This window comes from Aspergillus aculeatus, assembly GCF_001890905.1.
Source record: "Aspergillus aculeatus ATCC 16872 unplaced genomic scaffold ASPACscaffold_1, whole genome shotgun sequence".
Classification (NCBI taxonomy): Eukaryota; Fungi; Ascomycota; class Eurotiomycetes; order Eurotiales; family Aspergillaceae; genus Aspergillus; species Aspergillus aculeatus.
Genome location: NW_017962976.1, coordinates 3543904 through 3556499, shown reverse-complemented (window position 1 = coordinate 3556499; position 12596 = coordinate 3543904). Strand labels below are relative to the sequence as shown.

The 12596-nt window shown below is 51.6% G+C and overlaps 7 protein-coding genes across 7 annotated transcripts; 4 read left to right on the top strand and 3 right to left on the bottom strand.

The window, feature by feature from the left end:
- Window positions 1-964: 964 nt before the first annotated feature.
- Window positions 965-2778, bottom strand: ASPACDRAFT_74834 (uncharacterized protein). The gene is made up of 3 exons (XM_020204315.1): window positions 2370-2778; window positions 2062-2298; window positions 965-2012 (listed from the first exon to the last, which is right to left on the bottom strand). Exons 1-3 carry the CDS (start codon window positions 2608-2610, stop codon window positions 1255-1257), a joined length of 1236 nt encoding a protein of 411 aa, XP_020061673.1. The 5' UTR covers window positions 2611-2778; the 3' UTR covers window positions 965-1254.
- Window positions 2779-3032: 254 nt separating this feature from the next.
- ASPACDRAFT_74833 (tropomyosin) lies at window positions 3033-4239 on the top strand. Its single transcript, XM_020204314.1, has 3 exons — window positions 3033-3193; window positions 3397-3701; window positions 3775-4239. The coding sequence occupies exons 1-3, from the start codon at window positions 3176-3178 to the stop codon at window positions 3935-3937; spliced, it is 486 nt and encodes a 161-aa protein (XP_020061672.1). The 5' UTR covers window positions 3033-3175; the 3' UTR covers window positions 3938-4239.
- A 34-nt stretch (window positions 4240-4273) lies between these two features.
- On the bottom strand, window positions 4274-5130 carry ASPACDRAFT_1884891 (rRNA-processing protein RRP17; the record flags this gene model as incomplete). The annotated part of the gene is made up of 2 exons (XM_020198382.1): window positions 4831-5130; window positions 4274-4783 (listed from the first exon to the last, which is right to left on the bottom strand). Exons 1-2 carry the CDS (start codon window positions 5014-5016, stop codon window positions 4274-4276), a joined length of 696 nt encoding a protein of 231 aa, XP_020061671.1. The 5' UTR covers window positions 5017-5130.
- A 132-nt stretch (window positions 5131-5262) lies between these two features.
- Window positions 5263-6773, top strand: ASPACDRAFT_74831 (Ac45/VOA1 transmembrane domain-containing protein). The gene is made up of 5 exons (XM_020204313.1): window positions 5263-5413; window positions 5487-5785; window positions 5847-5951; window positions 6016-6252; window positions 6310-6773. Exons 1-5 carry the CDS (start codon window positions 5319-5321, stop codon window positions 6447-6449), a joined length of 876 nt encoding a protein of 291 aa, XP_020061670.1. The 5' UTR covers window positions 5263-5318; the 3' UTR covers window positions 6450-6773.
- Window positions 6774-6994: 221 nt separating this feature from the next.
- ASPACDRAFT_74830 (uncharacterized protein) lies at window positions 6995-8729 on the top strand. Its single transcript, XM_020204312.1, has one exon. The coding sequence runs from the start codon at window positions 7387-7389 to the stop codon at window positions 8494-8496; it is 1110 nt and encodes a 369-aa protein (XP_020061669.1). The 5' UTR covers window positions 6995-7386; the 3' UTR covers window positions 8497-8729.
- Window positions 8730-9054: 325 nt separating this feature from the next.
- On the bottom strand, window positions 9055-10933 carry ASPACDRAFT_1893885 (EXS domain-containing protein). The gene is made up of 5 exons (XM_020198686.1): window positions 10552-10933; window positions 10428-10477; window positions 9667-10349; window positions 9286-9599; window positions 9055-9216 (listed from the first exon to the last, which is right to left on the bottom strand). Exons 1-5 carry the CDS (start codon window positions 10634-10636, stop codon window positions 9143-9145), a joined length of 1206 nt encoding a protein of 401 aa, XP_020061668.1. The 5' UTR covers window positions 10637-10933; the 3' UTR covers window positions 9055-9142.
- Window positions 10934-11271: 338 nt separating this feature from the next.
- On the top strand, window positions 11272-12510 carry pex10 (ubiquitin-protein ligase peroxin 10). The gene has a single exon (XM_020197795.1). It carries the CDS (start codon window positions 11305-11307, stop codon window positions 12427-12429), a length of 1125 nt encoding a protein of 374 aa, XP_020061667.1. The 5' UTR covers window positions 11272-11304; the 3' UTR covers window positions 12430-12510.
- Window positions 12511-12596: the final 86 nt, after the last annotated feature.

Here is a 12596-nt window from a genome sequence, read left to right as displayed (position 1 = left end):
GGGGGAGAAGGGAAAGAAAAGAGGAAGAGGACGAAAGGGAAGGATGGGAAAAGAGGGAGGGAGAGCGGCGAGTGTCTGGACGGCAGCGGGAGTGGATGTGGTGGATGTGGTGGATGTGGATGGATTGCTAGATTGGGGAGGAGCAGCATCGGATCCCTTTCGTCAACAACATTATTCATTTATTTATCACTCGACTCAATATGGTACAGATTGTGTAGGCGCATCTCTACTTTACACGTCAAAACAATTCCTAAAGTGGTCTTTCACCAATTGGTAGCAATAAGCTATGCTTAAAGATGGTTCTGCTTGGTACCAATTGTTGAACAACAATAGTCAGATGGATGGATAGAAGCTCCAGGTACATGTACAGTGCGCCTAAGTTACGCCAAAGATAGCTTGACTTCATTTGGGTCTAGTGCTTCGTCAGTTGTTCTAGGGCTGTTCGCAAGGGTGAAAGAGAAAGAGAAAGAGAAGCGGTGAGAAGAGGCTGGTGGTCTACTAAGTTCTAATCTGATGTCTTTGGTGAGGCTAGACTGTTGCAAGCTCCTGGCCAAGGTACACTACCAATACTAGGTAACTATTTATTATTGTTCCAATTATGCGCCCGGCAGGGAAATCCGATGGAGATTGAGGTTCGGGACCCAGACCGATGCATCCACGGTAAGCACACAGCGTCACACCCTCCTGAAACGCTGCCAGGCGAATAACCAGCCGCATCGTATTCTTAGTAATGGGTGTCGTGGCCACTTAAAGGGCTTCTCCATCGTCTGATGACGACTGATTCCGAGGATACCGTGTCCATCCAGATGACATTACTGTAACATACTTTTTTGAGTATGTGCAGTAGTTAGTTACTGTACATAAAGATTAGTTAAGTTGATGCATGCTGGATGCACCTAATGCTACTCAGTAACTTAATGGCCTGGCCTGTCGATCTCTTTAGCTCCCATTTCCCCGCGTCATAAAAAGTCTCATAAGCTAAATGCTGCATGTAATCATAATCATCAAATCACTTCATACAAAACGCCCCTGGAAACCTTCCACGCTGCGGTCTGCACATCGATTGTTTGCCAACCATGGTTTGTTCAACAAGTTCAACAAGAGAATCACACCAACCACAGAGTAAAAAGCAGACGGACCAAAAGCAAGCACCATCTGAAACACCGTGCACCCACCGAAACAATAATAAACCCACCCAGACACCTAGCCTCTCCCTGGAATGTAGACCCTTTGTTCCCTTATGCTAATCTGCTCTCACAGCGTCAATTGAAAATCCCGAGCTTCCACATCTTCATCGTAAACTGGAAGGTACTCTTCAGCAACCAAGATGGGAAGTCCATCGGCCAAAGACAACGTGCCAGAAGGATGCAAGTAAGTTTCTGGAGATAAAATGCCCTTCGGGGCCGGGTCCTGCTCGACGGGGGTAGCTGTTCTGCTACTCATCCTAGATGATACCTCGCGGCCTCGAGTGTATCCCAGAGTCGTTTTGGAATTGGCTTCAGCTGCGGTGTGATACATGCTTGACGGGTTGTCTGGGGCTCGGGGCGTTTTGGTAGGAAACAAGGAGGTGGCCATCCTTGTCCTTGGTTTGGCCAAAGCAGCTGATCGGGTGCGGGGAACCGATCGGTATGTCCCAGAGAGGGCGGTAGCGGCATCACGAGCACGTACGGTGGAAACATTGCTGGTGCCTTTGGTGAGACCCGCAGACGCTCTAGTACGGCGGGTTCCGACACGGCGTTTCACCGTCTCTTCCACAGCAGGCTCCTCCAGTTGTTCTGTTTCAGACGGCTCTTCGAAGCCGATGCTCTCAACCTGCTTCAGGATTATATCATCGATCAGCTTGTCACAAGCTGATGAATCTTTCTGGAATTTGCGCTCTCTTCTAGTCAATCCATCAGGTCCGATCTCATTATCAGCTCCATACACGCTTTCTAACCCGCGTGCAAGGTTCCTCCCTTGAAACTGAGGGAACGTGGTATCGTAGGTAATTTCCTCAGGGTAGTCCGGAAGATCTGCTACTGTTAGATATCATAGATTGGTACTAGTAAGTGAGTGACCAACCTTTAGGCTTGGGCGGCATGTACTCAATATCGGGAACGTCATCCTGCACATGCTTGGTGTGTGTTTCTGGCTGCGCCTGTTCGATGAAAGGGGAAAACTTCTTCACCCTCTGGGTCGAGCCCCTTTTGAGAGACCTCTCTGGCTTCGCGGTGCCTCCGGGCGGGGCGGGGGTCTGTAGGCCTCTAGCTTTGGCATTGGTGGTTTTCATGCCCAAGGGGGCGCGTTGACGGGGGTCAGCTGGGAACAAGACGCGTCATATTAGTACATGGGTCGGCTTCTGTTGTAGAAATATAGCATCTCTGCCATACCTAGTGGAGTCATAAAGGCATCTTTGATGCTTTCCTTCTGTTTACCTGCTCCCTTGACAGTCTTTTTTCCGAAAGCCAGCGGATCATTTTCGTCGTTCAATGGAATCTTGAAGGGCGTTTTGGGTGCTCGCGCTCCGGGTGTCTTCGGCTGTAGGTGTCTCAAGCCCTGATTCATGGTTTTTGATGCGGCGACCGTTTGGTGATTATGCACCAGGTTCTCTTGGTCGCGAAGAGCCAACATGGCGGCGGCTTACGAGTCACGACAGCGCATTCAAAGGCGAGAACCCGGATCGGTGTGAATTTGTCGAAGTGTCGAAGTTTCGAATACGAAGACCCTTGCCAGCAACGAGTCTGGAGCAAGAGATGGCTGTCGAGCAGTCGAAGTGGTTCTAGACGCGGACATGACGAACAGCCAGGATGGGGAGGGGTGGTGAGAAAGGGTGTTTGCGAGGCGGTTGCCCGTGGAGACGGGGCTGGTGAAAGGGGAAAGCCACACAGTGGTTCTACGGTCGCTTGCCCGTCAGCCACGGCCCCTATACCAGATCGGCTAAGACCCAACCCGCTAGTTGTGCTAGCGGCTGACCGCCAGCGCCAGGCCAGAAAGTCAACCTTACCTTAAGGCCTCCTCCTCCACTTCCCTTTCTTTCCTCCCTATTATTCCCATCTGTCCAAACTATCTTCTTGCATCAATCACTTCTCTGTCCTCTTTCCCTGGTTTCTCGCTGAGCGAAAGCCTGTTGTTGCTGCTTACATCCTACTCTCTTCCACTTCGTACATACTTTCTCGTTGCAAATAACTTACTCAAAATGGATAAGATTAAGGAGGTGAGTGTCAACCTTTCCCCCTCTTACCCCCCCCTGTTGGCGGGGTAGCTTACAAGCTGCTGCCCCGAATGTCCACATGCACACCACCTATCGTCCTTGCCTCACCATCTTGATCCTGCATATTTCTGCCGCAGGATATTTCTCATAAATGGAAAAAGCAAAATAAACTTTCCTGAGATGCACACTGACCTTGGCTGGTCTAGAGAATGAACAACCTCCGCCTGGAGGCTGAGGAGGCTCAGGAGAAGGTCGAAGAACTCAAGACCAAGGTGAAGACGTTGGAGCAGGAGAACTTGGCCAAGGAGCAGGAAATTACATCCCTCAACCACCGGAACCAGCTTCTGGAGGGTGAGGTGGAGAAGCTTGAGACTGCCCTTAAGGAGGCCAAGGACGCTGCCAACCAGGGTGCTCAGCACGATACCCAGAACGAAGCTCTCCAGAGACGTCTCCAGCTTCTGGAAGAGGAGGCCGAGGATGCCGACAAGAACTTGCGCGAGACGAACGAGAAGTATGTACTACTCACACCCTTTGCCTATTGAGATGAGGGGAGGTTGATGCTGACTACCTTGGTACTTCTCAAGGCTCCGCCAAACCGACGTCAAGGCTGGTCACTACGAGCGCAAGGTGCAGGCCCTCGAAGCGTCTCGCGACCAATGGGAGAGCAAGTATGAGGAGATGGCTAAGAAGTACGCCGAGCTGCAGAAGGATCTCCACGAGCTCGAGGTCTCTATTAGCAATGTCTAAAGGCCAGGGTGGCGCAGAATACCGGCAACAGGGGGCCCCAGCTTTTTTTTTTCCCACATACACTATCCTTTTAGCTTTCTATCCCTGCACACCACAGCCTGATTTCTTTCGTTCCTGTCGGCAGGAAGCGGCTTTGGCAGTCTCTGTCCGTCTTGTCATCTAGCTGGCTTTGCTATTGTTCCCATCAACCGGTTTTCCGCTCGTCCTCGCAACCTTGTCTATTCTTCCACTCGACGTCAAACATTTCATCGTTGCCAGAAGGTACATAGAATATATTTAATAGGAGTGTCCATGTGCATTATCACCATCTGTTGATTAAGTTCAAGTCAAGTCCACTCACGATCGCTCGCGTCGGGCGTTTGCCTTCCTCGATTTAGACGCGCGCTCCTTCATTCTGGTTACCTTGCGCTCTTCCTTGCTCTCGTAACGGAACTTTTTCTTCTTCTTCTTGGGCTTGCTGTCCGCCTTCCGCTTCTTGCTTGGTTCGGCAGAGGGGTTGGGATCGGCAGTTGCTTTGGAGCCTGCCTCCGATTCTTCGTTTTTGTCTGATTCGTCGACCGCTGATCGCAAAAGTCCTTCCTTGGAAGTATCCATTTCCTCTACCGTCACCGTCGTATATTTGTCTTCGTCGATATATTCAGCTTCGTAGTCGACGGCGGGGGGTTCCGCGAACCCCTCCCAATCCTGATCCTCAAGATCCTCGTCCTGGCTGTCCAGTTCAGATCCATCGCTGCCGTCTTCCGCTGCCTGCAGCTTTTTGAGCTGTCTCTGATGTTCTTCGATTGCACGTTGGAAGCCAGCAGTGCGTTCTTCCCGAATCTGAGTAGGCGTTGCAATTAGCCTTGGCTGAGCGGCCTTCCACGGCGATTTCACACAAGCATAATAATCCTTACCCTCTTGCGCTCCTCTCTCTTCATCTCTTTCGCTTTCTTGATTGCCACTTCTTGTGCATGTTTAATTCTTTGTTGCTTCCGCTTGCGAAAGCCTGTAAGAAACGATTCGCGGTCAGCAGCGTCGAAGTTGATCTCCTCGACTTTGCTGGCGACCTTTCTTCTTTTGGCTTGAGGACCCATTCTCATGAAAGGCAATGGGTGTGGCAGTCCAATGAATATCGATAATGTATAGCGAAATAAAAGAAATAAAAGCGATCTCAATTTTTCAAATCTTGCGCAGCGGAGTGACCACGCGATATTTCCGTGGGGGAAAATTGCGATCTAGAGCCCGGCATCTAAATTGTAAAGGAGGCTAAATAGTGCCCGTGCCGAAGTCGACCGCCTCCGAGCCGGCGGGCCATCACACCTGGCTCTAACATCATTCATTCATCTGGGACCCTTTCGAAGAGCACTGCATCTATTTGGATAACTGTATTCACCCAACCATCATGCGCTTGGGAGCTCTATCATTGCTCGCTCTGGGAGCGACTACAACCAGCGCATTCCACGACACTTCTCCCTTTTTTCTAGCATCAACCTCGGAGTATGCACAACCAAGATTGCGCGCAGGCCAACCTTCAGTATCCGAGAAACGAGCCAGCTAACAGCTCCCTTAGGAATCTTTCTGCCTCAGCACAGCTTAAGACTGCTTCTTCGCTACTGGAGGATCTATCCTCGAAGCTTTCTGGCTGTCCTTCCGACTATTATGTTATCGCTTCCCAACCCGGCGTCCACAGTAACGACTTCTCTACACTCAAGTCCGCACCCCGCCTCGGCGCGAAATTGACTGGAAAGGATCACACCATCCGCTCGAGGACGATCATAAACGAAGTCGTTGGAGTTCTAGAAGCAAGGAAGGTGCAAGAACTAATAGAAGCGGAGTGTGGAGCTCAATCTACCATCATTGACGCCTCCTGTAAGCATCCGGATCTGGGCAAGCTGCACAGGACAACCCTGGCTAACTTTCTTTCTCTTAGCTGGCATTTACTCACCCGACTTTGGCGCTGAGCCCCGTGTGATCCGCCTCGACTTCCCTGTGCTTCCACAGGGAACTGATCGCCGCCTCCAGCTTTCAGATAATGGTCTGTATCCAAGCAATCTCACCTTGACTCTCTTCCGAAAACACGGTACTAACAGCTTTGACAGATGGTCTTCTTTCCGACATCATCGAACGGCTACCGGATTCCAAGAAGTACACTGTTCTATACATCACTTCGCCTAGGGAGACATTGAGCTCTGAAACCGGTGTTTACCAATCTGAGGATGCTTCCTACCAGGACCCCCTCCACATGGATTTGAAGCGGGACTTCTCGGCACATGGTCTTGGGGATGATGCCCCCTCAAACAAGACGCTTTTCCGCGAATACCACTATTTCACTCCAGGTATGTGTAAAGTACTCCAGGCCATGAACCACTCCACTCCCATCTGACAGCAAACAGGCATCATTATGGGGCTGATGGCTTCCATATTCTGTCTTCTGATCTTGTATGTTGGCCTCAGTGCTCTCCTGAGCCTCGAGGTTCCGTACGCGGCGTTTGAGAAGGACATCTCCGCCAGTGTGCAGAAGAAACAGCAATGATTTGTTCTTGATCTCTTGCGGAAGACTTTGCTTGAACGTGTCTAGCTTTTTGATTTTGTTCTTTTAAGCACAGTATATTCTGGTTCTGAAATTCACTGCATATTTGTATGCTGGCGTTTCATCTTCTTTATGCGATAAACCATGATGCTGTACGGAGTGCGATGTATGCTATATTTGGGTGCATGTCCCTGGATCTGGATGTTATCGATAATAGCCACGTGACTGGATGGAATGCGGGCATTTGGAGGCCAAGATGCGAATACGGTTCATCTCAATTTGATAACCAATTGATACTTGGACTTTTCGTCCCCTGGTCTTGCTAGCGCATCAGAACTCCTACTCCTACTTACTCCAATTAATTACCCGCAGATTCATGAATGGCCATAAATAGCACCTGTATCTCCATCACGTGATAGCCTAAGTGAGGCAGGGAGGGACGCCGGTCCAGACGGCCGAACACGGGGCAGCCCACCCACACCACAGCCCCCCCGTATTCCTATTGCCTCTTCTTTTCTCTGCTGATTATGTGTTATCGTCCGTTGTCGTTGCACTTGTGTATCGTGAATTTTACCGCGCTCACTCGCTTGCCCATATCTCTTGACTTTCGCTACTCAGCATGGCTCTTTTTTGATATTACTGTCTAGTCTCTGCAAAGTCGTTCGTTAAGACTGCTGACGATCTGATCTTGTTCGCTTCTTTGCTGATCTTGGACCCTCTTCTGCTGGGTGGAGACTCGCCTGATAGTGCTCTCCCTCATCCCCGTCGTGTGTTTGGAGACAGCCGCTGTTGATGGGATCAGTCTGCAGAAACGTTCGTTCTCGTATGCTTGTTGTGGCTATGCCCAGTTACGTTCTGCGCTAGCCATTCAACGCACTAATCGACATCGCACCCTATTGAAGATCTACCTCTTAGCAGTTTGCGATCACCACCAACAATCATGGTTGCTCTGTTCAAGGGCGTTGGGAGAGCCCACCGGCCTTCTTTCACTCTACTTCTTGTGTTGTTCGTTATGCTTATTGCTCAAATCTCCGTAGCCCAAGATGCGACCACGGATGATAATACTGCAACCACCACAAGTGTGAGCTCGACAACAGAATCGACTACAACTTCATCGTCGTCGTCGTCGTCGTCGTCGTCGTCGTCGTCGTCGTCCTCGTCGTCGTCGTCGACAAGCACTACTACTAGCTCGTCGAAAAGCAGCTCCACGACATCGGCCTCGACGACATCAACTGGTACAGATACCTCGTCCACGTCGACATCAGCATCCTCGTCCTCCTCAACAGATGATTACCCCGTCGTCACTGTGCCACCAACTGCAGATGCGCCATATATGCAAAAGTCCAACATCCCGGAGGGTACCCTGTTCATCGCCGTGGGAGCAGTTCTGGGAGCTATTGGGCTTGCAATCTTAGCGTGGCGCGGCATAGTTGCATGGTCTGTGAATCGCTCTGTGCGCCAAGCCGCAATGACGCGCTCGTCCGAATCGAAGGGCCTTTTGCGTTCGAAGAGAAGAAAGTCGCGCACTAGGAGGTCCTCTTCCGCGGGCCCTGGCGTCGCCCTCGACAAGCTTGGAGGAGCCGGAACCCAACAGCATCACCGTCACAGCCATCACAGCCACCGACAGCACCGAACCTCCAAGGGCCCCAGTGCCAACAGCGGGCTCTTCTTCTCACCGACCGCCGGAATGCAACACGGCAGCGGAAACCGCCGTTCGAGCTACCTTCCGGCGGGCTACTACAATGCCAACAACGTGGGAAACAATCCCCGCACTCAAGATGCGCGTTACTCAGCTGCCGACCTGACGGGGCTTGGGGGTCCTCAAACGCAGGGCTACGTCCCGACCCGTTCCGGCTCCAGTCCCCCTGAGTCCCCAGGTCTGCCCCAGTATCACGATCAGCAGGATACCCCTCCTCGTCGCAACGCCAGAAGGTCTCACGTCGAAGCTTCCACGAGCACGCTGAATCTAGCTTCCCCGCCAGCGGGAAGAACTCCCAGCGCATATTTGGAAGACCTCTTCGATAGTCATCCGCCTCAAAACCGGGAGTGACATGTGTTCCAAACTGGATGGCTGAATGTTCGAAACTACTGTCTCAATTCTTTTCAACACGCACCTTTCATTTTGGTTCTAGAAATCTAAGTTCAGCCCTTTTCCCATTTCTGTGTGCATCTATTATATTACCCTGTTTCTCAAGTCACGCGGCATTTTTTCACTTCTGATGTGTCTGGTATAAAGTTTCTATTCTCGAACATAGTCGAATTGTCTAATAGCAAATTCTGATGAAGTAATCATTGCATATCCTCTCGGCGCACCGCTCCGTACTCAATTGCCCGCGGGAGTTGACAGGTATTTGGAGAACGCCCGACTATTCCCATACTAGTCATCTGTGGATTCGGGAGGGGTTTACGATGCCTTTCTACTGCGAGTTGGTAATGGCGTCACCTGACGGCCTCTGCGGTAGTTGGGTTTCACCTTACTACAACGACTTTGAGAATGGAAGGCATCACGTGCTGTGTTCCAACATGGGAGAACAGACAATCACATGGTATCCTGATGCGGGTATGCGGGCCGCAGAGACAAAGAATTCAAGACTACGACTCGGGAGCGGGTGGAAGATTCAAAACTTAGAAAACGTCTATATATATACAATATATACGAGGCGAAGACGATCTAGAAAGCGTCTACGCCGGATTAATCAGTCCGCATCCAGCTTACCGCTGAACTCGCCGAGCAGAATGTCATCCGGAGCTGGGCCGCGGCTGTTCCTGACTGTCGTGTCGCAAGGTTAGCCGTGCGTCACACGAAGAAAAGAAAACGTGGTAAAAGCAGGGAACTCACTCCACTCGGTCTCTATGCGGAGGAAGATCCACATCCATCGGCGTGCGACCTCGAGAAACATGAGGACAAAAATTCCGAATTCCGTGTCACTTAGCCAGACGAGACCAGGCACATATCTCGCGAGCCACGAGAAGCGGATGGCGAAGTCGATGCCAACGGCAACGTAGTATTGACGATCAGCGAAGAACCGGTGGCGACGGAGGCCAAACGGATACTCTGGACTGTCGCGCAAGGGCGACAAAAGGGTCAGGTCCCAATCCTTGGTGACGTCCCAGTAAAATGAATATGCGGAGTTGGTCAGAGTGCAGAGAAACCTAGTGACGCAAGAAAATTAGCCTTCAACTATTTGGTCTGCGGCTCAGGCGATCAGGAGATGCTTACAAAAGTCGTGAGAGACCGGTCTCGCTGAATCCATAGAACTCCAGGGGGTTGTAGTTCCTCAATTTTGCCGTGAGCATGATGACGGGAAATGCGGTAGCGTATTTCAATGCGTTCGCCAGATGTTGGCCCCCCGTGTTCCCATTCTTGTGGCCGCCTTGCCATACACGGAAGTATTCGATGAGACACTGACGTAGGCGGATCATACTGGGAATGGAGATGACAAGTGGAATCAGGTAGTCGTTCCCACATTTGCGATTCGGTTTCGATGTACTGCCCAGATCCCCGATGAAGAACATGCAGAAGGAGACAACCAGATCTCCTAGAACTTTCGAGTAGCTTGTCAAGGCATCAGCCAGGAGAATGTCCCCAAACTTGCCATCTTGGGGCTGCGCCAATCCACCAACACAGATGCGCTTCAAAGTAGTGAACAGGCGGAATCGGCCCGAGCGCGCGACCCGTATGAAGGGCTGAATCAGAATAATCGCGGCAATGAAGAAGTATGATTGCGGGATGTAATCCAACGACTCGACACGTTGTCTGGAACCGTGGGTGACGGGCCAGAAGATGAGAAGTGATATCACGAGAGGGATGGTCAGGAGAGTGGCTAAGCGGTAGGCGGAGGCGTAATGAGATGGATGGCTAGCTGACTGGCGGTGGGGGTATCGAATGAGAGAGGGAACGTCCTGGAGGATATTAAACAAGGTGTCGTGAGAAGGAAGGACTAGGATAGAATGAAGGTGGGGGGGGGGGGGGTTTCCTACAATATTCGCTTTTGAAAGATACTGCAGATTGGCACCCCATCCCCAGAACCCTGTCAGGAGCAATTAACAACGATCGAACAGGGTTGAAGATAAGAGAACAATTAATATTGAATAATTAGCATACCAGCCAATAAGATTACCGCCACGCGCGAGGGGAAGGGAAGGAAAAGACTGAAGCCATCCAATTGAGCATGTTGATCAGGACCCATATTCCATTGAAGTAGCGGCGCCGGTTTCTGTTAGCACCTGGGGACTGCGAAATAGGGAGATCAGGTCGAGGATTGGGGGATTGCAAGGGAAGTAGATCCCGGGAAAGAGGAATGGGAAAGCCAGCAAGGTATGGAAACAGAGAAGGAGGGGGAGAAAAAAGAAGAAGAAGAGGAGGAGGAGGAGGAGGAAGAGGTACTCAGGGTGAGTTTGACGAGCACGAATACTCAATCACTCAGTCAATTCAATCATGACCGACCCGCAAAGGTGAACCTCACTAAAGACCAGACAAAAAGAAGCTCAGGGACGGTTTCAGTCTCGACTGACCAGCGGCTCCGCGCGGCTTCTCGGGTTTAGGATGCGTACTGGGTCCCGCTTTCGGTCTAGCGGCGTTTCTTGGCGCTGGCTTCCAATTTTGGCTGCAGCGGTCCGATCACGTGAATACTGCCGAGGTATCTTTCAATCCACCACCCACCACCCACTCCACTCCGTACTGTACATGCAGTACGTGGGCGGAGCTCCGCGATAACAAACTACTACACCTAACATCTCAAGCGAAGCTGATGACTTTCCCCTTCTTAATTCCCCTGTTATCTACCCTCTCTCCTCCTCGCGCTCCGCTCCACTTACTTCACATTGTTTATCGTCCTCTCTGGTCGCTCTTCTCACAATGGCTGACGAAGATCTTTCTATAACCACCGCCTTGGCTCCCACTACCTCCATACGTCCCTCGGGCCACTTCTACCCTTTCGCTACCTCGCCAGATATCATCCGCTCCCACGAGAAGGATGTCTTTCTCTCTGCGAGCTTGACCAACCAAGCTCAATCAATCGCCCGTTCCCTTCGTGGGGCTCGGTTTGCCCATACGCACTCTGAGGCCATCAAACGACTGACCGAGACCCTGTATTTCTCCCTCACCACATTGATCGGGAATCGGACATTGGGCGAGGAGTACTGTGATCTGGTCCAATTGGAGGACGATACACTGCAACTCCCTTCCCTCCCCCGGCGGGTCGGATACATCCTCAGCAGCATCCTACTCCCGTGGGCGCTTCAGCGGATCCTCCCCGCATTCCGACAGCGATTGCGAGCCAAACTCGAACATAGTGTTGCCCGCCAGCAGGTCAAGAACGCCCAGACCAAGAGCACGCGAGACGACCAGCGCGACCATTCGGGCTCTTTCTTCACCAAACTGCGGATACAGCGATATATCCTGGAGCACCTCGACTCCATCACGTCTTTGTCACCCATTTACGCCGTCAGCATCGCGACCTTCTATTTCACCGGCGCCTACTACCACCTCTCGAAGCGCTTCTGCGGCCTGCGTTATATTTTTACCAAGAAGATCAACGAGAACGAGCAGCGGGTAGGCTACGAGGTCCTGGGCGTGCTTCTCGTGCTGCAGATCGCAGTCCAGGGAGTTCTGCACATCAAGAAGATGGCCGCCGGCCTGCAGCAGGAGGACCAGGACCTTCACGCAGCGGACGCTGGAGCGGCTGACGGTCAAGGCGATAAGGCGATAACCTCCGTTGAGAATCCGTCTTCGCTTCCGCTTTTGCCCGCTAGCCGTGCCCGGTACGACTTCGCCGAGGACCCGAACGCTGTTCCCTGGATACCGGCTGGCCAACAGCGCAAGTGTACCCTGTGCCTAGAGTTGTTCAAAGATCCGAGTGCTACCACTTGCGGTCATGTGTTCTGTTGGACATGTGTTCGAGACTGGGTACGCGAGAAGCCGGAGTGCCCGCTCTGCCGCCAGGAGGTCCTCCTTTCTAAAGTGCTACCCTTGAGAGGGTAGTACTAGTCTCAGAGGCGTCCCACCTAGTCCCGTCGCATACTGCTTTCTTGGCATGTTTCAGCGTTGCAGATTGCTTGTTTCAAATATACCCTTTCAATTTAGAGTTATATTTTGGTAGTTCCTGCCTGGATCGCAGCCATCTGTCAAAGTCCTGGCTCACATGTATA

Bases quoted from the DNA above. Each gene is read 5' to 3' on its own strand.
- ASPACDRAFT_74834 (XM_020204315.1), bottom strand. From the start codon at position 2,610: ATGTTGGCTCTTCGCGACCAAGAGAACCTGGTGCATAATCACCAAACG. The intron at 2,299-2,369 runs GTATGGCAGAGA...TCTTGTTCCCAG, and splicing joins TGCCTTTATGACTCCACTAG to CTGACCCCCGTCAACGCGCC. The intron at 2,013-2,061 runs GTTGGTCACTCA...TAACAGTAGCAG, and splicing joins CATGCCGCCCAAGCCTAAAG to ATCTTCCGGACTACCCTGAG.
- ASPACDRAFT_74833 (XM_020204314.1), top strand. The intron at 3,702-3,774 runs GTATGTACTACT...GTACTTCTCAAG, and splicing joins TTGCGCGAGACGAACGAGAA to GCTCCGCCAAACCGACGTCA.
- ASPACDRAFT_74831 (XM_020204313.1), top strand. From the start codon at position 5,319: ATGCGCTTGGGAGCTCTATCATTGCTCGCTCTGGGAGCGACTACAACC. The intron at 5,414-5,486 runs GTATGCACAACC...CAGCTCCCTTAG, and splicing joins TTTCTAGCATCAACCTCGGA to GAATCTTTCTGCCTCAGCAC. The intron at 5,952-6,015 runs GTCTGTATCCAA...CAGCTTTGACAG, and splicing joins CCTCCAGCTTTCAGATAATG to ATGGTCTTCTTTCCGACATC.
- ASPACDRAFT_74830 (XM_020204312.1), top strand. From the start codon at position 7,387: ATGGTTGCTCTGTTCAAGGGCGTTGGGAGAGCCCACCGGCCTTCTTTC.
- ASPACDRAFT_1893885 (XM_020198686.1), bottom strand. From the start codon at position 10,636: ATGGGTCCTGATCAACATGCTCAATTGGATGGCTTCAGTCTTTTCCTT. The intron at 10,478-10,551 runs GTATGCTAATTA...TGCTCCTGACAG, and splicing joins GGCGGTAATCTTATTGGCTG to GGTTCTGGGGATGGGGTGCC. The intron at 9,217-9,285 runs GTGAGTTCCCTG...GCGACACGACAG, and splicing joins CCGCATAGAGACCGAGTGGA to TCAGGAACAGCCGCGGCCCA.
- pex10 (XM_020197795.1), top strand. From the start codon at position 11,305: ATGGCTGACGAAGATCTTTCTATAACCACCGCCTTGGCTCCCACTACC.